The 23,156-nt window shown below is 34.3% G+C and overlaps 2 protein-coding genes across 2 annotated transcripts; one reads left to right on the plus strand and one right to left on the minus strand.

Moving 5' to 3' along the window:
• The first annotated feature begins 3,229 nt into the window (after window positions 1-3,229).
• LOC113750033 (beta-amyrin 28-monooxygenase-like) lies at window positions 3,230-6,010 on the plus strand. The gene is made up of 3 exons (XM_027293951.1): window positions 3,230-4,355; window positions 5,086-5,273; window positions 5,379-6,010. Exons 1-3 carry the CDS (start codon window positions 3,410-3,412, stop codon window positions 5,676-5,678), a joined length of 1,434 nt encoding a protein of 477 aa, XP_027149752.1. The 5' UTR covers window positions 3,230-3,409; the 3' UTR covers window positions 5,679-6,010.
• A 2,434-nt stretch (window positions 6,011-8,444) lies between these two features.
• LOC113749351 lies at window positions 8,445-14,910 on the minus strand. Its single transcript, XM_027293050.1, has 3 exons — window positions 14,556-14,910; window positions 11,668-11,807; window positions 8,445-8,749 (listed from the first exon to the last, which is right to left on the minus strand). Exons 1-3 carry the CDS (start codon window positions 14,749-14,751, stop codon window positions 8,735-8,737), a joined length of 351 nt encoding a protein of 116 aa, XP_027148851.1. The 5' UTR covers window positions 14,752-14,910; the 3' UTR covers window positions 8,445-8,734.
• Between the last annotated feature and the right edge of the window lie 8,246 nt (window positions 14,911-23,156).

Consider the following 23,156-nt stretch of genomic DNA (forward strand, 5'->3'; position numbering starts at 1 on the left):
GGCACATCGGATAAAATAAAAAGAAAATGTGGTTTGAAATACGAAAAATCTCCTTCATGCTCCTATTATGGTACGCTATTCGACGTCGTATTGTTTCATAAGGGGATAAATAGTCCTTTTGTCTTTTAGCCTACGTAAATATGGGTGGCCCAGACCACAATTATAGCAGCCAAGCCCAACACAACAAGGCACAAGCAATTTGTTTTATTTTTAATAAAATCAAGTATACAATGCAGTCATTCATGCTGTTGATTTTTAATTTGCAAAAGTACTTAAAATAATAAATATGTATATATATTATATTTGGAAAAAAAATATTTATATAAGGATTGGGGAAGTAGAGTGGGATTTGGTGTGATTAGGTACGTACAGTGATTGTATTTCTCTTAAAATTTAGCTTATAATTACAGATCAAGTTTTATTTAGATATTAATTCGATGTAAAAACTAAAACCTATACATACAATAAAATTATATTATAATATACTCATTAAATTATGTAGTATAAATGCACAAAATATCAATAGCACCTACCGCTGGTCTGTGTATGTTAACTATTGCTCCCAAATCTCAAGATAGGGTTATACAAATCCAATATATATAACCATGTTGGGAGTATATCAATCACTTCTGTAATTTTTCAAAACCTCCCACAAATGTCAATTTTTTTTTTCAACCATCACAGTCAATTTCGTTGCATTTCTGAGCTTCAATTAGATGAAGACAGATGTACTAATTACTAGAAGAACCAGGACTACTTAGTCCATTCTTTTGCCATCACCTGTCCTTTTTTTTGTATTTCTTCTTTTTCTTTTCCCTAACGTCAAAATCTTATCAAGATCAAAGCTCCTTAAAAATTCAGTTTAGAATTGTACATGGAGGTAGAAAAGAAGAGGAGGAAAAGCAGTTTCTTCGTGTTTAAAGCAAGAAAAGGAGAGCTAGAAAATCTTGAAATCTCAATTCTAAGCAGCAGAAATATACATGCATGGTTATTTCTAGTTATTGATTTCGCCACTCCACATTTATTTTCGTGCACTCAACGGTTACTTCTTATTAGTTAATCAAAATGACTTAGATACGCATGGCATGGCAAATTTTAGGTTATAATTGCCCTTCAATTTTGTACATCACTTCACTAGACTTTTCTTTTTAATAGTGTAAGTGGAGGGCTCAACTGCAGAATCTCTCACTCACACTCCCTCCCCTTCCAAACCTATCTAGTTGTTTATCAGTATGAGATATCAAATTATAAACCTCAGTCAATAAATATGGGCATGTTATAGGCTTATAGGAACTTTTCTTGGCCATCATCAATTTTCTATTTCTCCTTTCATCATCAAAAACTTGTTTTAGTATTTTATGTCTCTGAATTAAGTAGACTAATCAACCTGTCTTCTCTATAGTATTTATAAAGAGGTGGAGGTTCTTCTCATCCATATAAGCGAATTGAAGGTTCTCCAGGGTAAGGGTGACATAAAATGATTCTTACAAGGCAGCTTATTATAGGACCAAGCTATTTTTAATATAATATATATATATATATGTATATGTGTGTCTCTCTCTCTCTCTATATATATATAGCTTAAGTAAACAGCCATTTATTATTTATGTATAGCAGAATTACAAAAGAAAAGGGAGATGAAACAGCCAAGTCATATTGCATCATCTGTTTTTTGAACTATTCAAAGATAATTATTGTTGTTATTGAAGTTAATTTACAGTGTTGGGGCATGAATTGTATATGGTCCCTAGTCCTCTTCTGAGATTATTGGTGCCACTGATTTGTAGTCCAACAATATGTTAATCATCTCTTGTAGTACATATAATTTAATGGTATACATACTATGCTGCAAGAAAAAAAAATCTATATGGATTTGCTCCATACGGACTTGGCATGATTAGAATTGTTTTTGCCTCATAATTTTAGCCCTTCAATTATTTTTTTGCATCTTTTTGGCCCCTAAACTCTTAAAAGTGTGCTCTTGTAGTCCTTCCATCAATTTGACCCATTAGATCTACTCGAATGTATCTCAAAGCTAATGATATTCACTAACATCTCATTATTGTTCAATTTTAATTTGGTAAATTGAATATCCAATCTAAATTGAATCGGCTATTTTTTCATGTTTTTCCAAAATTTGAACATCCCAACACCAAACGATGTAATTTCAATCTTCTTCCTCTATCTAGGTCTGCTAACCCTACAACTATCAATCACCTGTCAATGCAATTGAATAAGGAATAATCACTACTTTATTCATATCAAAATTTGATGATATTACACTTTTAGACTTTATTTTCGATTTTGTACTCACCTCACTAGATAGGACTAGATAATAAGTCAAAGATGGTATTGCTACCATTATTTTGTAAATTCTTCACCAAATTTTTTAAATTTGTACTAAAATATTTTTTGGAGGCGGGGAGTTCAAATCAAGAAAGAATTTGACATGAAATAATCCACTCTTTCTTGAAACAACTTCGCACTAGTTAAAATTTTCCGATAACTTCAAGGCCCAATAGATGTCAAATTTTCCAATGTCCATTAAACTACCCGTATGATGGAGATTCAAGATACATAGTTTAGTTGCCTAACCAGTCTTAAGTATAAAAATCTTAATTTGGAGTTGTTCTCTTTATTATTTTGACAAAAATGCCTTCCAACATTTCAAGTTGACAAAAGAACCATGATAAACTGCCCTACAAAGATAACGGTTACAAAGAAAATTTTTTATCAAAATAAAAAAATTAAATTACAAGATAAATCCTATCAAACTATAATTGAAATTACAAATCAAATTATTTAATACAACAACTTATTAGATAAGATGTTTAAAATTAAAATTTAAAAATTAACTAATCTTCAATAGACCATAAGTAAAATTTAAAATTTTAAGAGTTCAAGGAGCAAACCGCTATATTTAATAGTTGGAAGGTTAAAAGTATAAGAGCGTGAAAGTTTGAAGGCCATTTAGCAATTTTTTTTTTCTCTAGAACTTTTAATAGGGGATCTGGAATATTAGTATGAACCTAAGTTCATTTCCATTGACTTGATTAATTTTTTCTTAACCTTAAAAACCTGGAGTGCTATGAGTCTATGACCTCAAGATTTTCTGCCCTAGAAGCAGCAAAGTATTGAATTACAGCCCGTTCCTCAATTCATACTCCTACGTAGAGTGACTTCTTTTCTTTCCTTCTATTGACTTCTTCATTGTTCCTTTTTTTTTTTGACCGACTTCTTCATTGTTAGAAGTTCTTACAATAGGAACGTAAGACTAAGTCTCACAAGCCACATAAACTCTCTATATATACAATCTCCTCACTGATCAGTACTTCAAAGCATCCAACTTCTAGCTAGTAGTATACTTACTCTAGATCTCCTCCATCTTTCTCAGCAAATCTTGAGAAAAATGGAGGACCTTTTGCTCTATTCCCTGTACACAATTTTAGCCCTATTGGTTCCTTTCTATCTTTTCTTGTTAATAAAAAATCCAGAGTTTAGCAAAGCCAAACTTCCTCCAGGGAATCTAGGATGGCCAGTTCTAGGGGAAAATGTAGATTTTGCCTCCGGAGGCCCTCGGAAATTTATCGAGGAGAGAATGAGCAAATACTCGTCCCAAGTTTTCAAAACCTCTTTCATGGGGGAGAAAGTTGCCGTATTCTGCGGCCCTGCAGGGAACAAATTCTTGTTCTCCAACGAAGACAAGGCTGTTACTTCATGGTTGCCGCGATCAATGAGGAAGGCCTTGCTCTTTCCCTCTTATGTGGACGTTCCCATGAAAGAAGTAGGTGCCCTTCAGCACAGCTTTTTGCATGAAATCCTCAAACCTGAAGCTCTAAAGAAGTACATCCCGGTCATGGACGCCATGGCCCGTAAACATCTGGATGCCGAATGGGCTCCTTTCCAAGAAGTCAAGGTTTACCATCTAGCCAAGAAGTACACTTTTGCACTCGCATGCAGATTGTTCTTGAACATTGAAGATCCTGAGCATGTTAAGAGATTGTCTGATCCGTTTGCCCGAGTGATGAACGGGTTATTCTCCATCCCACTTGACTTTCCCGGGACAGCTTACAACGGTGCTATTAAAGGAGGAAATATAGTACGTGAAGAGCTGCTGAAGATCGTTACAAATAGGAAGAAAGAGCTAATGGAAGACGAGTCCTCTGCAGGAAGAGACCTGTTGTCACGCATGATTCTTGTCAAGGATGAAGGTGGCAAGTTAATGAACGAAATGGAGATCTGCAATAACATCGTTGGTCTTTTGGTTGCTAGCTTTGACACAACAAGTTGTGCCGCCACCTTCGTCTTGAAATATCTCTCGGAGCTTCCACACATCTATGATAAGGTTTACCAAGGTAATTAATCATAAAGCACCAAGGTTTGATACTTTGATTTGATCTAGGGCCTTATGTTTTTTCCATATGCGCTTTCTTATCAAGTTCCCATTTTCTTTTTCTCAGGAAATGCATGTCATGCTTGAAATCTCAAACTATAATCTTTACTCTCATTTCACTGTAATCTCGTGTTTTTTGGTGAAGGAAATGTCTTATACCATTCAAGTTTTCTGAACACGAAAAGTAAAGTCACAAAGATATAAGGAGTACCATTTTCCAAATATTATTCTTAAAGAGTTTAACTGCCCAAAACATCTTTCGTGCCCCTATGATGTATCAAATTAATTGTGCTAGAGAATCATCTCTCCACAACTGTTATACCTAATCCGCACCCCTTTGTAATCTTTGACCTTTGATTATGTTAAAGTTGAGACTAATATTCTAATGTTCAGTGATGACTAATATTCTCCTGATAGCGACTTTTTTCCGAAAGTCTTTCTTGAGTAAAGCACTGAATAGTCTCTTTTGTTCAGTGATGGCTAATATTCTTTTCATAGCGACTTTTTTCCGAAAGTTTTTCTTGAAAGAAACTATTCAGTGCTTCTTTTCTTTAGAGAGAGGAAAAGCAAAAAAAAAAAAAAATTCATCATTCAATACGACACTATGTAATGATTAATACTCTGCATATTGAAGTGGATGATGATCTCTTAGGTCAACCAACTCAAACAAAGTGAATTTGTGTTTGTTACAGAAATCATGGAGATTGCAGAGTCCAAAGGTCCAGACGACCTCTTGAGTTGGGAGGATATCCAGAAGATGACCTACTCTTGGAATGTAGGACGTGAATCATTAAGGCTAACCCCGCCCGCTCAAGGTGCCTTTAGAGAGGCAAAATCAGATTTTGACTATGCTGGTTTCACCATTCCAAAAGGATGGAAGGTATATAGTATGAACACATCACAAACAAATCTTTATACAAATTCTTTCATTATCAGTGATGTTAACTCTACTAATACTTTTTCTTCACTTGAAATCTTTTCTCAGACATTTTGGAGTGTATATTCAACACATCAAAATCCCGAATACTTTGTGAATCCAGACGTATTTGACCCTTCAAGATTTGAAGGAAGTGGACCAGCACCATTCACATTCATCCCCTTTGGTGGAGGACCAAGGATGTGTCCTGGAAAAGAATATGCAAGGCTGGAGATCCTAGTGTTCATGTATAATGTGGTGACCAAATTCAAGATGGAGAAGCTAATTCCTGATGAGAAGATAATAAATCTTGCATCCCCTACTCCTGTGGACGGTCTCCCTGTTCGACTCCAGCGCCACAATGTTTAAATATTATTTAGTTAAGTAATTAGTATTTTAAGTTTTACATTTATACTCCAATAATTGATCCTATAATCAATCTATATTTGCATGACTTAGGGTCTTATGTTACCCATTCTCATGTTACACTATATTACATAACTTTTCAAAATAGCAAGTGTTCCGTCACGAGAGATTCTTAGCTATTATTACATGGGACACGCATCAATTGAATAGATAATGTAATAAGAGTGTAACGTCGAAAATTGTAACCATGATCCTTCGCCTGTTTGCACTTATTGTACCATATATACGTGTAACAGTTGGTGTATTAATCATATACTAGATCTTTTTCCAACTAATCCTTGGTTCATTTGTTTTGTGTCATTTAGTTTTCACAGTATCTGGTCATGGTATCAAACCAAATTCTCTTTTGAAGCTGTAGCTCAAATCTGCAAATATTTGCATTTTAGCTTCTTATATTATCAGTGTGTGGTAGATTTATTTCATCAATTGAAATTTAATGAAGTTTGGTTAGCTACTTTAGAAAAAAAAAAATGCTGCCTTGATTCATATAGGTATCTAAAGCCCCTTCAATAGAAAAACGAAAGGAAAATTTTGCTAGTCTTCAAATTAGTTTAGCACGATGCCACAAATTAATAGCATACGATACTACAGTACAGCACTCTTGATGATTTGGGTGGCAGAATGCAAATGAATAATACTCAAGGAGGAGACAAAACCCTCCAAACAAGGCCAGCACAATAGTACAGCACTACTACTCTAATGGGAACCAAAGAAATCCTCTCAACAGCTAAGAAATATAGCCAAATCTAAAGTTCCATTCCTCAGAGAGTTCCAAAGTTTCTCTCCATATATCTGGTAGCCAAATACTGCAATTATGACGGCAAAATCCTGCTAGTGCTTCAAAACATGTTAGGCGGATTATCCATGATATCAGTGTCTAGTATGGCTAGATTCATTGTATCTCTTCATCTAACTAAGTTTGATAGGCAATTAGTCTCTGTAAACACATCAACGTTTTTTTGGTTCAAAAGGGGACTCCAAACCTTACAGAGAGAACTTGAGAAAGTCAATACTTTTTTATCATATGACTATGGCCCCAAACAGTTAAGTTGGGTATAGAGATTGTAGCACAACAATTAGGTACTAATGCAAGACAGATATGATGTACTTATTAGCATAAATAAAATTTTGTAGCAGATTATCTCCAAAAAATTTAAATAACAAAAAAAAAACCCCACATGCTATCCTCCACAATCTGGTCGGTAAGGCAAGTGCATAAGCTGAACTACTATTCTTGACAAAGAAAATAGCATAATTCCTTGCTCTTCAAATATTGTGGGCAATAGCAGCAATGTCTGCAATAAATATGACCACCCATACATCATTTTTAGGCAAATTTCCTCATCTAGAATTTGCATCTTCCTTTTTCTTTTCTTTTTTTTAATGTAAACAAGAGAATTTGAATCCGAGACCTCACGCTTACACTCCTTTCCCCGTACCACTCCCCCGAGTTTGCATCTTTCTTGTTAGCAATAAACACCTCACAAGGATACCACGCTTGCATGTGTAAACGCATCTGCAATGTTCAAAGCGGACATAATGACACAAAGAAAGCATGCGTGTAATGCGTGTACGTATGACAAATTCTGCTAATTACTGTCTGACACTTGGTTGTCATCGCTACTCTCCTGCTAATGCGAATTGGTTGTCATTGTGTTCCCTAATGGAATTTCCCTCTCCCAACTGCTAACTTGCTTAATTTCCTGCCACAAGGTTGGGTTGGAAAAATTGCACTTGATGGGCACAGCACCAATTTTCCATTTTGGCGGGTTGACCACTTCCATCATATATTTATTGGGCCCACAATATATTCTTCAAAGAATTCTCTCAAGTCTAAACTGTGATGGCAACAAATGCATGGTGTATGGCGGCTCAAGAATTGATGCACTTGACAATTCAAGAAACTTTATCGTCTCCACCAACTCGTGTCATTATAGTGACAATTTGTCTTTTCCATTCACATTTTAGGATAAATTATTTTTTACCTTCCGTAATTTGATATTTTATCACATAATCTCCACTATTGTTTAAAAACTTATATATAATCCCTTCATGATTTGAATTAATATATCACCGTTAGTTTTTCTTCTTCTTGCAGTATTAGTTCTTGGCCAGGATTCGTAGAAATGTTGAGTTTTTTTTTTTTTTTTATGAAACCGTGCTTCGGACTATTTTTTTTGCTTCGTCTCTGTTGCAACCAAGTGATTACATGTACTTGTTCAACTCTGCACCAGTCTGTGTGATACTTAGCAGAATACAGTAGTTATTAACATATATTTCTGAAATCAGAATTTAGCCAACAGGTGCATTGACGGAGCCCTGGAAAGGTCAACATGATTCACCCTATCTGTCATTACCACAATTATGCCGTACCAAATTTGAAGCAACTAAGGTGAGGAAGTTTATCTTCGATGTACAAACCAAGTCCAAAAGGGATAGCCTCATTCAGATGGTGGACAAGTTAATGAGTACAGATGTCCAACCCACCAGGCTTGTCCCCCGGCTTTACCTTCTCCATTAAAACACTCGTAAAGAATCTAGGTTTCAGGCCGATCATGACAGAAGCAGATATATCGTGGGCAAGTATCCAAATCAGTAGCTATATGAAGCTACTACTCAAGGCAACCTCAGCCAAATGGAAGCTTTGCCATGCCAAAAAAGAAGAATGAGATACTTGGAAGGCTAAAATATGTTTCGAGAACACTCTTGTTTGGTACCTTATAAAGCCCATTGAATAGAAGTAAATAGCCTCAATACATAGCATGCCAAGACAAAAGTAATTATTAGCTTATCCCTTTTCTTCCCTATTAGCCTGGTATTCAAGTTACAGAACAGTGTGCATTGGAGTTCAGAAGAAAATTGTCCATACATCATGCTGAAAAATCAACCACGTAAAACAATCTCGCAAGAGGCAAAGCCGCTCAAGGCAAAATGAAGTCCAATTAGGAAAATGCTTACTAATTTGGAAATTTTGGAAGCCAAAGATCTCAGGCTCTGCTTCAGTGCTCCGCATCCTGAAATAGATGGCAAGTGTAAATTAGTCTGTTATGTAAATCTAAAGCACACAAAAGCGTATTTCATCACAATTTTAGAAATACTAAATAAACCAAGGGGTAGAGAAGCCAGAGCACAACGTGAGGCAACACAAGAACAATTAGACATAAACACAAATCAAAACGGTTCTCTTCCAGAGCTGTAGTACATTCTAATAGCGAAGCACCAGAGAGAAAGGAACATAAAAGAACTTGCAGAGCACATTTATCTCAGAAGTGTCATACAGGAAGAGAAATCTCTATTTAAAGGAAAATGATTCACTATGGCAGCCCTCCCTTCCCTTTCTTTCACACACTATAAAGAAGGATATCCATACATGAAAATAGAATAGCCTTTCATCTTACTCAAACAAGCAAAGAAATCTGTGATTATTTAGTTACAAAGTACTCCAGAAAACTACACAGCAAGTAGCGGATCTGGTTATAAATGAAAGAACTTCCAATTATAAGAGTGACCTGATCATGTATTCACATATATGTACATACATGAGGTACTCGTGAGGATGAACCCAAGACTCTAAACATCACATGTACTCATGTGACGTGTTTTTCACATCACCACATATTTACCATTTGTAAACTATAGGTACAGATCATTGCACGGTATAAAAAATGGGAGACATTATTATATACAGGTCCAAAATCGTGTACAACATCTGAAGCATTTTCAAAATGAGCTCAATATGACAAAATATTGCATTATCTATATATCTGAAGGTCAAATCGGTTTGCAGTAAATCTTCATTTCGGAAGCAGTATATTCCTTCATCTCCTGAATTTATCCAGGCAACTATATCCTTTTGACTTGCTGAATCTTCACAGCCTTTCTTCTTATTTCTCCCCCCATTAGAGTACTAAGTCTCCTAATAGAAATTGTAGACTCTACTTTCCTGAGGTAATAATTAATTCCTTAACAAGGAAAGTTATCTGACCATTTGCTTTACAGAATCCCCAAATTTTGTTCAATATTGTAAATAAAAGGACCCTTAACTAAGACACAATAATAGGGAGAAGCAAGAAACACAGCATCTGTTTCCAAGCAAATTATGAAGAATCATGTGCAAGCTGCAAGAGAATATACAGACTGATTTTATTCTTGAAGTGAACTCATCAACTCATGATTGTTGATAGGAGCTCAATCCACTAACCTTGTGCGACTCAGCAACCTTATCAAGTAGCTCAAGCAGCCAGTTTTTTTACTTCACTTTGCTCATTTTGAGCACCAAAACAAAGCATTACTGGTGACAACTGTCAATGTCAGCCATTTAGCAGCCACTGATTTGATCTGATAAGTCACTTTACTTGTGAACTAGCAGCTAGTTTTTGCAATGGTATGTTACACCATCATAGGGCTTAATTCTTGTAATGCTTTGGCTCTTGGAGTCTCTAGAATTTTAGAAATCTAACCAGTGATGTCCAAACATATAGCAACATAAAAATGGTGACACTAGTTGGTCATTGAGTACGAGTTATTTGAAATGCTTACAATATTTAATTTGACATGACGTGATAAAATAGAAACGTAGTACAGGAAAAGCTCAAAAAAAAGCCACACATATGCTTCCAGATTAGCTGTACATGGAATAGTGAAACGTTCAGGAATCATACAAATTAGATAAGTGCTCCAGGAAATAAAACTAGACCATTACATACTAGCTATCACATGGTGCCTGAGCCAAAAATGAACCATAGTTTAATTCAATAGATTATCATCAGAACACACAACAGGAGAATAACAAGCATCAAATTCTTACTCCAGACCCAAGAGCTCAAGATCATATAAGTTACAAAATAAGGCACGTGAATGCAGTATCTCTGAATGTGAATGTATAGTGTCACCATGAAGCACTCAATCATGGCACAAAAAGGGTTCAAGTCTATGCCATCCAGGAAAGAACTATGAAAGGCTTAAATAATTAAAGGACAGCATTCAAAATTTTCTTCTTCAGACCCAAATATACACCCATAATAAACACTAATCTACTCTTCGTTTGGTAGCACATCCAAGCTAACTCTTTAGGGAAAAAACTTACTCGGTTTTTAAGTAAAAGTTCTAAATTAACCAGCAGTTTGTCCGACTACCTGAGAATAAAAACTAAATTATATGTTCTAAGTTGGCACAGATTTCAGACTCAAACTTGTAACTTTAATAAAGAAAGCAAATAAAAAATGGGCTCAAGAGCAATAAGCCTATCCACCTTTATATGCCTCAGGAGAAAAGTAGAATCATGGCTAAAGCAATAAATATGCACAGTAACGACTAATTGACATGCAAAAAGAAAAAAAATACGGTAACCAACTATTTAAGAATTTCTTTCTCGACTAGCTAAGATCACTAAACCATAATGAGAATCCGGTTTAAAAAGCTAGTATTCTTATTGAGGTTTCTCGTCGCTAAAAATCTAGTTTTTAACAAGAAGCAATTAACGGTCTATTTCTTGGTGAATTAATGGAATATAGTAATCATTTCAGTGCAAAATCATGATCACTGAACTCAAAAAATGCAATTGATGCCGATAAAAGGAAAACTCTCGGATAGTAGATCTCTTTAGCTTTCATATTTGGGGTTATATCTTGCTATACCAATGAAAAGCTACCATGTGTTCCATAAGTAGATATCCTTAAGTTTATCAAAGGAGAGGGATCAAAACCACCAGTGAAGTATTGGTATGCTTTAGGTGCAACATTATTTACCATCTAAAATTTAGCTCAAAAGCCTTCCCTATAGATTGAATTGAATGGAGTTCAAAAGATGCAAGAACACTAATCAGTATAAACCAATTTCTCAATTATTATATCCCCATTTATTTTGTGCTGACAGGTAAACCTTCTTATTAAGTTAAATTAAATAGATTATGATGTGAGTCACTGAGTTGTACCTTTGACAAAGGTGCCTTAGAAATTTTAGGGGTCAATTTTGCTGGAGATCGCCCAAATATGTAAGAGCACTCTGTGAAAGCAGTTCCGATACCAATGCCAGTAGCCAATCCTACAGAAGTCCATCTTGTAACAGGACTCCCTGGTACCAATAATTCATCAAGAAGTAAAAATAAAACATAAGTGAACAAAAAGATTTACTATAAATCAACAAATCAATGTAATTATTTTCCTATTAAAAGAGAATATCAGCAATATGGACTTTATCACTTCTGTCAACATATTACATAAACAAGTAAAGAGAAGTATTTCATTATAAATTGACCAGTAACAAAAGTAGCAGGATTGGCATAAAAAAATAAAAAAATAAAAAACAACAACAACAACAACAACAGGTGTAGTCACTGCAAATAAACTAAAAAGTCCTATTTGTCTCTTCCCTGCTGAAATTAAGAAGAAATGCTACCTAAGCTACTCAAATGATGATGCCGACAGCCACTTCAACAAAGTAAACACTTACTACCACAAAATTGACAATGCACCAATTAGAATGAAGAACTATAGATGCTAAAAAAGACCTAGAATAAGTAAAGCTTCTCACAGCTAATACCAACAATTTTCAGAATGATGTGATATTTATGTCATATATTCATTCAGTGTTGCAGAAAACAGAAATTAGCATTTCAAAGGTTTCTCACATGCTGCATCATATCCTCTATACTTCTACAAAAACCATTTGCTTTTAGTGGTCCCCCTTCATTTATAATGGCCAGAAGATAAGACAACCCTGGTTCTACTAATTCCCAGACTTGAAGTGGAAATCGTGTAATTTAAAAAAAGAATTAACATCATAATGACAGAAGTTGTCTCATAGTCCAATTGGTTGAAAGAAACACGTCATTTACATCTTATGACCAAAATACCACCTTAAAGCCGTTCTCAAGACAACTAAAAACTTTTAATGCCATTGCAACCCATCTCAGAAAGCAGTGGCAGGCCCAGAATCTGTGGTTAGCCAGGGGCTATATGTATAGATAATTATCATTTTACAAGTGTAACTTCAGAATTATGGCTAGCATGTTTTTTCTTTCTGTCCTTTAAATTATCCAATCTTGATATCTAATCGCATCTCAAAGTAAAAAAATGAATAATCAAATTTCAACAACTTCTTTTTTATCATCAACATTATTTTAACATAACAACAGTAAAGTTAAGTGTATTAAACATAATAACAATGGTATCTATTCATTAGTAAACACAAATGTGCATGGATATATTTATTAATATAAATACTCAGTCTTTTCATCCTTAACATCCTAAGGGGAAAAACACAACTTGACCATTCTCCAGTGCCAAAAGTGAGTGACAATTATATCTTAGAATGCAAAAAGGAAGTGCACAAATAGAATTTCCAATTAAATGTGAAACGTAGTTGTATACGTTTATGGGGAGAACTTTTGAGAATATACAATTTTATTAGCTGCAAATATAAATATAAAAAGATCACATGCATGCAGAACCAAGTACGTAAATTTGAAATTAGACAGATCAAAAATGAAAATTTAAACCAGATAAGTAATCGAAAGGTGTGCCCAGTTCTAGCTTTAAACAAATTTTTCTTGACATAATAGATAAAGTTCTAACAAGTTAATATGTAATGCTAAAGCAGTTAATAACAAAATGAATTTTATAGATCAATTAACTAAATAGCAAAGGTCAAAGACATTCAAAGAGGAGTATCAGTTCAAATTTTACATAAAGCAAAAGCTAGGAGAGGGGGCAATGAAATTTTGTCAAAATCTTGGTTGGGGCGGCCAGCTGCTAGAGGAAGGGGGTTGAGAGAAAGAATTGAATGAAAATTTTCAAAATTTCCTAGTGACTAAAAGAAAAAATCCCAAAACTTGGGGGGAGAGCTCCCCTAGCCCCCCTCCCCCCCAATTTGCTCCACCTTTATCAGAAACATAGCCATGTGGACTCTAAATCAATGTATGGTGCAAAACCTAGTCATAAAAGGAAGAAAAAGAAAGCATGGTTACATGTCACATCTCTGTATCTATAGTTTTTTCACTAAGTGTTTTACATCCTCATTCAAAGGTCTTAAACGTGCTACTATCTCCCCTACACATTTTACTTGCTGTGGTAAGCTTATAATACTTTCCCAAAAGACAAACTCAGTATATCTCATGCGCCACTTATTACACCAACATCTCTTAGAATACCTAAACTGATAAAACTGCACATCTTTCATTGCCTCAATTGCTGTAAAGGAAAATGCTTCTACACTCATAAAATCTCCACCTTAAGATATCTAAATTCTTGAGTAAACTGCAACATTCTTCCACCATAGAACAACAGTATCTGGATACTGCACTTCAATCTCCTTCCAATCATAACATAAATACCTAACCACTCATTAACTTATTACATGAAAATACGCGATACAAAACCTACTTCCATCCAAATCCCAATAACCAAATAGCACTCCAAATATCCCATTCCATTAGTATCCCATCAGAATATTGAATCGTGACTTAAAATCATGCAGCAACAAAATCAAAACACCTTCATCATTATATTGTACAGATTCTCTTACCATCCATCATTTTTTCCCATTTATAACTCATAAAAGAAAAGCCCTTAAATCATCATTACACAAAAATACCAACTCCAAAAAAAAAGAGAGAAAATCCCAAAAATACTATTGCAACTGGTCCCAGATTACCAAAACAAAACTAGAAAGAGCCAATCAAAGCCCTCCAAACCATTATAGATTTATCCTCATAATTCCATCCACGAAACCCAGAACAGCAATTATTTCTAAAACATAGGAAATTTAAACATTAAATGACAATTTTAAATGAAAAAAGGAGGAGTGTTTAAGAGGGATTACGAAATAGGAAAAGCCCAGCAAAAGCGCCAACAGCGGTAGAATAGAAAATCCGACGAATGCTCAAGTCCATACACACATCCCACTTGGCATTTACGTCATCGTAGGGAGGCAATGGTGGTGGCGGTGGTGGGATTTCAGCTGCTGCTGCTGCTGCGGCAGGTGATGCAACTGGTGCTTCTCCTTTCTCTTCCGCCATTTCTTTTCCGTGAAGAAAATATCACAATCTAGACGAAAATAGAAAGCTTAGAGGCAATATTAACCTTTTTTTTTCCTATATTTCCTTTGATTTCTTCTTCTTCGTTTTCCTCTTCTTACTGGGTTCGCATATAATCCGCGAGGGTTTCGATTCTGTCTGCTCTCGTATGCTTTAGGGTGAAAAAAAAAAAAAATCGTTCTAAATCTAATATACAGAAAAGCCCTCGATTTTCGCAACGTAAAACATGATACCTTATTTTAACGAAATTGTAAAGATAATGGAATCCATTAAATTTAACAGAAATGACTTATTAATATCTTTAAAAAAAAATGTATACCTAATTTTTAACAAATATACCTGTTTCATCCCTTAATCATCAATTATCTCTGTCTAGAGAATAAAACAAATGATTTTATTGAGCCGTTTTTTGTTTAATTATATTAGGATAGTTTTGTCATTTCATCCATTTCTGTTAAGTTTAACGGATTCCGTCACCTTTATAATTTAGTTCAAAACATGAGATGCCGTATTATGCGTTTTGAAATCATGAGAGGCTTTTTTATAAATTAGATTTAATATGGAATTTTTTTATTTTTTACCCTATGCTTTAATTTGTGGAGTTTTCCCGAATTCCTGGAATTTTTTTCTTTTTTCTCTTTTTTTTTGAGGGAAAATTTTTGTTAAGTTGGGTGACTCTTTTGGGCCTCTGTTGAGTTAAGATTGGGTAGGTGGATCTGTTCATTTTGTGGATTTCCATGGATGAAGCCCGGCTCAGTAGAAACACATAGGCCTATTTAGTTTTGATTTAGAAATTCTTATAGCAGGTGCAGTCCATTCCTATTACGTGTACTCTCCTTTTTTGGATTAATTACATTTACCCCCCTTGAGGTTTGCCTAAAATACAAAATTAACTTTGAGTTTTGACCGAATTACAGTCTCCCCATTGGAATAGACAAATGTTTACCCATGTAGCCCCTATCATCAAGAATGCCATTATTGAATTCCTAAGTTTTAATGGGCCAAATTTCTTCCATTAACGCTATCAAAACCCTCCATGGTTGCCATCCTTTCTTCGTCCTATCTCCCTACTCCATCAAAACCTTGTCATCATTACGACAAAAATTTAGGTAAACCTAATCTTATAAATTATGTGATCCAAATTTTGCCACACCATCGATTCTTAAGTTAGTGAGATAGTGTAGAAAAATTTAGATCATAGAATTTATATAGATCGGATTTATCTAAGTGTTTGCCGTGTCACTAGTGACTACTATCACTCTCACCTTTTTCTACGTAATTATGCCAATAGATCCCCCTTTTTTTCCCTATATATAATATCATAATTTGCAAAAGCTAGCCCTCTAAGCACCATTTCAATCACCATTTCAAAGGTCAAATAGAAAAAATCAAACTCAACCAATAATAGATGAAACAACCAAACTTCAAATTAAATAGGTGTATCATATTACTAAGCACCAAAATAAGATGGATGAAATTTCTTTTTTCTAAACCTCTTGTGTTTGCCAAATTTTTTTGAAGGAAAATTTGCATTGTCTCCCACTTTATTGTTACAAGTCTTTGCATTGTCTCCCACATTGGTTCTTTGGTTAAAAATTCTTGAGATCCCTTGTTTTCTAGCCTTCGGTCCTTCTCATGGCATTACTTTGCCGATTGGTTTCAATCCCAATTTGGTTCATCTCGATTTCATTCTTGTTTTTTGTTTCAAGAAAAGTAAAAAAAATTTCTAGTTCTTTGGGCCATGTTCTAGGAATAATCGTACTTTTAAGAACAGTCACTCAAATAAGAGTTGATCTTGGAAGTTTTCTTGAATTAGGCTTGACGCATTTCTAGAATACGTTTAGGTTGAATTTTTGAAGGACAAAAAAAATGGAAAAATAGGGCCAAAATCTAGGAATAATGACATTTTTAAAAACAATCGTCGAAATAGAGCTGCCCTTTGAAGTTTTCTTGAACTAGGCTCGACACATTTCTAGAATGGGGTGAATTTTATCAAAAAGAACATTTATTCACAGAACTTGGCTAGTTCTTTGCGTTCATTGACACATCCCCAATCCATTGCAAGAATTTTTGTTCAAAGGGTTTGATTTAAAGATTGGATTTGGGATCCCTTTGAAAGGGTAGTTGTTAGTTGGTGTAATTTGGTATATGTGAAGATGTTGGTATAAGTTATAACTGGTGAAAGTAATGACTATGTTAATGATGCTCAGATGTTTGGGTAAGTGGTGGATTTGGATCTCAAGATGGTTCAAGGTAGAGTGGTGAAGAAAAGGAGTAGGGTGATAAGTTGCAAAGAGCCAAAAACTGAAGATCGGAATGGATTTGGGTAAACACAGTTCATTTGGTTGATTTTATAAGGATAGAAGGGTAACAGTGGAATGGATAAAGTTATAACTGCCGCAAGAACTTCTCTTGGACAAAAGCTTTGATTACATTCTAGTTAGCGTTCTTTATCCTATAATCTCTTTTTTTTTTCTCGAATTTGAAGTCGAGATCAGAGTTCGAGTTTTATATCGAGAGATTGTTGAACTCGAATTCGAGTTCAAATTTAATAAAATTGAGTCGAGACCCGGCTCGACTTGGTCAAAACTCGATTTGATTCGACTCATTTGCAGCCCTACTTATATTATCATTAAGTTAGGGGTATTGATAATTTGGCCAAATCTAGGGGTTCAACTTGTCATTTAGTCAAACCTCAAAAGAGTTGAATGTAATTAAGATTAATCTTGTATAAACTATCACCATTAAATACATAACAATTAATTTAAATTTAAATTTGAAATCTAAATTTTATATATGTGTCAATATTCTAATAATGATGATGTATACACTATTAATCAATATAATATAAGATTAACTCATAAAATTATCCCTTGCTTTTTTAGTTATCGTGCATCTACTCCTAAGTAAAAAAATTAGCTCAAGTGGTGAAGACTACCTAACGAAGATGACGGGTGCTCTTGAAATTGTTTCCACACGAGAACGAAGCTTTGGCTTTGCCACCATATAATTCTAACTTGTTAGCAAGACAAGGGAGAAAAAAAAAATTATTTGTTGACACGATAGGTTTTCCATTTTTCTCCTATTCCTACTCTATGCTAAGGAGGAGAGGGTGGATTCAAATGAACCAAAGGAATAATTCTAACTTGGCAAAAAGACAAAGGAGAAACGAGTGTGAGTGCAAAGCTGGTAAGATTTTAAGAAAATCCTAAAAATGATTGTTAGTTAAGGGATTTGATCCCATGACTTGCACCCAAAGAAAGCTGATAGCCAATTATTCTAATGATAATTAGTTAGATATGGGAGAATAAACCTTCTTAAACAAGAATAAACAAGGAACAACACAATTTTGATCATTTCGGAAAAAAAAAAGCAGGATGTATTGAAAGAATTGGAACATTTTTACTAAAGCACAAAGCCGATGTAGTGAGAAGCAAAATTCCAAACAACAAAATAAGGGCAGTAGTGCTCCACATGATGTCAATAATATTGAAAGAATGTAAGTACCAGAGCTATGGTGGCAGACTTCATCAAGCTTATTTGTTTAGTTTAATGAATTTAAATTATACTTAAATTTGATTTTGATATGAGTCAAGTTTGAAGTTTTACCTAATATAAAATACTATTTATGTTTGGTTTGAGTCTTTAAACCAAATCCGAACAAGTTTTTTATCAAGTTGGAAATTGTTTGAAACATCAAGTAAATTAGATCCTTTTTTAGATAAGAATTTGGAAGAATAAAATGACATTTAAACCCTCCAAATAGTAGCATAAGAAATTCACACACATCTACCTACTAGATAAGAGAACAACTCAAGTTCTCCATTGAATGCAAAGTGTCAAGGTGTTATTGGAGGAAGCAATTTTCATTTCTTTATTTTGGGCATTAAGGAGTGAGAAATGTCTATTTGGGACTTGGTATCCAAATTGTAAGTATCAATAGTTCCATACTATTTGGGGCTAATTGGTAATAATAGCTTAATTATTTTCCTTTCTTTCTTTTGTTTGTATTTTTATTGGTGACAAAGGTCAGTTGGGTCCTTCCATGAAAGCTACCTATCAAAATAGTTGCTAACTATTCAGGGGCATTTTTGTACATTTGAAATTATTCCTTTATAATTTTCTGACCAAATGCAAATAGTTGTATACTATTTGTGGGCTCCATTCATCACATGGGCTCTTTTCTGATTAATTAGATAATGGAGTGAGTCTAATTAGTGTAAGTCATATTAGGCCGGTCAATTAGTGAAACATCCAAATTTGCAAGTGGTTAGTCTAACACTTAACCCTAATGAAATTTTGTCTTAAACATTTTTAGTCATTCTTTAGGTTCAAGACCCGAAAGCTTTCTCGGTCCCCCTCTTTCTTTCGCTGACATAGCTGACTATCAGCCTGCAAAATCCTTACTTTTCTACCAATTCCCTCAACAACTAATTGTACTTCCTTTGATTGCAGCCATAAAAATCTTCGATATGCACGTAAAATTTTCTTTTTCCCCAAAAATCTGCTCACTTTAGGGATGAATGCTGTACTAATTTATCAATCATTTTTGTACTAGGTTTGAATTTACTAGTGAAATTCTTCTCTTTCCTGAAGTGATGTTTGCTTTTATAAAAGAATTTTTTAATCATGTATGGTACAGCTTCCAAAACCCACCATTTACACAAAAAGGGAAACAACAAAGCCTTCTTATGCCATTTTCTCAGTTTCGCCAATATTGAAGAGAGTAGAGAAAGCATAGGTACAATTGTTCTCTTCCCTCCTTCTACTCGTAGTTATATTTTTTTACCTGGAATCATTTTCCCTTTTGTCAAAAAGGCGCCCCTGTTGTTCTTATAAATCACCATAAATGATTTATATTTTTTCTAATTTTTAGATTTGTCTGCATCAAGGTAGAGATTTAAGTTTCAAAGTGATATAACAAGGTTTGTCTTATTGCATCAAATTTAAGTAATATTATGTGTGTGATTTTAATAAGTGAGATGGTAGTTTTTTGGATTAGGTTATATCTATCTTTTAGATCAAGGATAACAATTACAATTCTTTGCTATACCTGATAGGAAAAGACTCATGCTTATCACTTTGTACAATGAATTTGAACACGATGAAGGAAGCAAAATAGCAAACATGATTAACACTGCCCCCTAATCATAGTTATGCACGTCAAAGTGACTACATTCAATAGTAAAACTTTCTCTATGCATTATAATTGTTTGCTAATAGACTTCTAAATGCTTCATATATTCTCTTACTAAAAATTTTCATGATTTCTGTAGTTCTGTCTTACTAAAAACTTTCATGATTTCTGCAGTTTTGTCATTCACTACAAGATACTCGTCTGATATTCTAATAAATCCTCCACTACCAAATGAACTCTTTTTGAGGCAATGGTAAATTTAATCTTCTTTTTACTTTTGACTATAAAATATTAATGCACTCCCATGGTGATTTCTCTATCTGTATTCTGACTATAATCATTCAAGTGTACTTTGAACAAGGAAGAAATCAAGAATTTGCTTGATGAAAAAATGTACAAAGATCCAAACCATTTACTTCCTCCCGCAAATGAAGAAGATATCAAAGCAATCAGGAATTTCCAAGCATCATTTCCAGTTGTAGGTGCTATTTCTTATTTAAATATTTCACCTAAACACAGCTATTTTGTCTATACCATGCTTGCTTTACTCAACAAAAGACGGTTTGGGTGCAAGGAATTGCGAAACTGGCATATGAGGAATTCACAAAATATTGGACTACTACTTGCATGAATTGCCAGAAAAAGTTAATGCCGACGTTGACTGGATTATCCACTGTCGTTCATGCAAATAGAACTCAAGTTAGACTTTTAATTTATACTCTTGAATTATAAATTATTCTACTGTCTTATCATAGATTAATCTTGATTCTCCTTATTCAATTAAAGGGCTCGGATTCCAATTACTTTAACCGATGCTTTAGGATCAATGCATTATATTATATTTGGAGAAGATGATGAAAAATTGATTGAGTTCACTCCACTATAACTTAAAGCACAAGAAGATGTAAGTGAAACCTTTTTGTTTTATATTCAACCATAAATACGGAAATACATAAAACAAATTCACTAAAACTCAAAAACAAAATGCTATAGGGCTTTGTAGTAGACACTAAATTTAACGATACCTTGAAGAAATACACAATCGTGTGCTTTTTGGAGACTTATGAGTCTCATTTTCAAGTCCAGCCACAAAGAAAGAATAGTGTCTCTAAAGCTTACACTGCAGCTGAGCTATCAAATATTCCACTCATAATAGCACGTCAAAGTGACTACATTCAATAGTAAAACTTTCTCTATGCATTATAATTGTTTGCTAATAGACTTCTAAATGCTTCATATATTCTTTTACTAAAAATTTTCATGATTTCTGTAGTTCTGTCTTACTAAAAACTTTAATGATTTCTACAGTTTTGTCATTCACTACAAGATACTCGTCTGATATTCTAATAAATCCTCCACTGCCAGATGAACTCTTTTTGAGGCAATGGTAAATTTAATCTTCTTTTTACTTTTGACTATAAAATATTAATGCACTCCCATGGTGATTTCTCTATCTGTATTCTGATTATAATCATTCAGGTGTACTTTGAACAAGGAAGAAATCAAGAATTTTCTTGATGAAAAAATGTACAAAGATCCAAACCATTTACTTCCTCCCGCAAATGAAGAAGATATCAAAGCAATCAGGAATTTCCAAGCATCATTTCCAGTTGTAGGTGCTATTTCTTATTTAAAAATTCCACCTAAACACAGCTATTTTGTCTATACCATGCTTGCTTTACTCAACAAAAGACGGTTTGGGTGCAAGGAATTGCGAAACTTGCATATGAGGAATTCACAAAATATTGGACTACTACTTGCATGAATTGCCAGAAAATGTTAATGCCGATGTTGACTGGATTATCCGCTGTCGTTCATGCAAATAGCAAAGTGAAAGTGAACTCAAGTTAGACTATTAATTTATACTCTTGAATTATAAATTATTCTACTGTCTTATCATAGATTAATCTTGATTCTCCTTATTCAATTAAAGGGCTTGGATTCCAATTACTTTAACCGATGCTTTAGGATCAATGCATTATATTATATTTGGAGAAGATGATGAAAAATTGATTGAGTTCACTCCACTATAACTTAAAGCACAAGAAGATGTAAGTGAAACCCTTTTGTTTTATATTCAACCATAAATACGGAAATACATAAAACAAATTCACTAAAACTCAAAAACAAAATGCTATAGGGCTTTGTAGTAGACACTAAATTTAACGATACCTTGAAGAAATACACAATCGTGTGTTTTTTTGGGGACTTATGAGTCTCATTTTCAAGTCCAGCCACAAAGAAAGAATAGTGTCTCTAAAGCTTACACTGCAGCTGAGCTATCAAATATTCCACTCATAATAGCATATGTCCAGAAAGCATTGAAGTTTCCTCTTCACTCGGCACTTCATCAACAACACGTGAAGAAAAAGCAACAAAGGACCTAATGTTCTCACCAACCGCTAAGTTAGTGCTTTAAGAAATAACTACAGCCAGTTCTTCTAAGAAAAACCATATATATCTACAAGCAGAAGAGTGAAAAGAAGCCATGGCTTTCTAGAAAGTCCATCTCGGAATGAAAATTTACTAGCAAAAACACCATGCAAACATCCAACAGAGACTACTCAGCAGTCTACTAAAGAAACAGCTCAATAGAACACTCCACCTAGCAATATCCAAGATAGTCCAGCAAAGAAAGTCAAAGCCCAGCAGGTCTGAAATTGCCTAATTTTGTACTTTTGTTAAGTCTTTTGTTAACTAGCTGAATGACTGCCTCTGTTGCTTAGACAATCTTTTTTGAATTATGTTATGATTCATTATTCTTTTCACTCAAGAAATAATAGATCCCAATATAACTATTAATAGTTTAGTTAGCAATGCAACACTTCCGTAAGCAATGAATCTTACTTAGAGCTGCTACTATGTAGTGGCTAGCACTGAAGTACATGTCCTGCTAAAACTTGAATGGCTTGGTTTATGTAATCTATGGTCATGATTTGCATATGATTTACCCCTTGAACTGACAAATACATTATGAAGTTTGAGCAAATTATCCTCATTATTACAGCAGACACAAACAACAAAAGAGTTAAATAGACAGCAAAAATTTTTTGGCCTACAATTTAGTTATTGATATTACTGGGCAGGCTGGTCATGGCACGGTCAGACCCATGCTAGTATATATATATTGGTAAACAACGATGGTTAACAACCTACTTCGGTGGAAATTGTGTACTCGTTTCGTCATACTTACCTGCCCCGAATCAAGGACCAAAAGTACGAATTAAATCCCTATCTTAAAGCTCAACCC

This window comes from Coffea eugenioides, chromosome 10, assembly GCF_003713205.1.
Source record: "Coffea eugenioides isolate CCC68of chromosome 10, Ceug_1.0, whole genome shotgun sequence".
Classification (NCBI taxonomy): Eukaryota; Viridiplantae; Streptophyta; class Magnoliopsida; order Gentianales; family Rubiaceae; genus Coffea; species Coffea eugenioides.

Excerpts from the sequence above, each read along its gene's own strand:
- LOC113750033 (XM_027293951.1), top strand. The coding sequence starts at position 3,410 with ATGGAGGACCTTTTGCTCTATTCCCTGTACACAATTTTAGCCCTATTG. Across the intron at positions 4,356-5,085 it reads CTATGATAAGGTTTACCAAG|AAATCATGGAGATTGCAGAG; the intron begins GTAATTAATCAT and ends TGTTTGTTACAG. Across the intron at positions 5,274-5,378 it reads CCATTCCAAAAGGATGGAAG|ACATTTTGGAGTGTATATTC; the intron begins GTATATAGTATG and ends ATCTTTTCTCAG.
- LOC113749351 (XM_027293050.1), bottom strand. The coding sequence starts at position 14,751 with ATGGCGGAAGAGAAAGGAGAAGCACCAGTTGCATCACCTGCCGCAGCA. Across the intron at positions 11,808-14,555 it reads TGCTGGGCTTTTCCTATTTC|GGAGTCCTGTTACAAGATGG; the intron begins GTAATCCCTCTT and ends TATTGGTACCAG.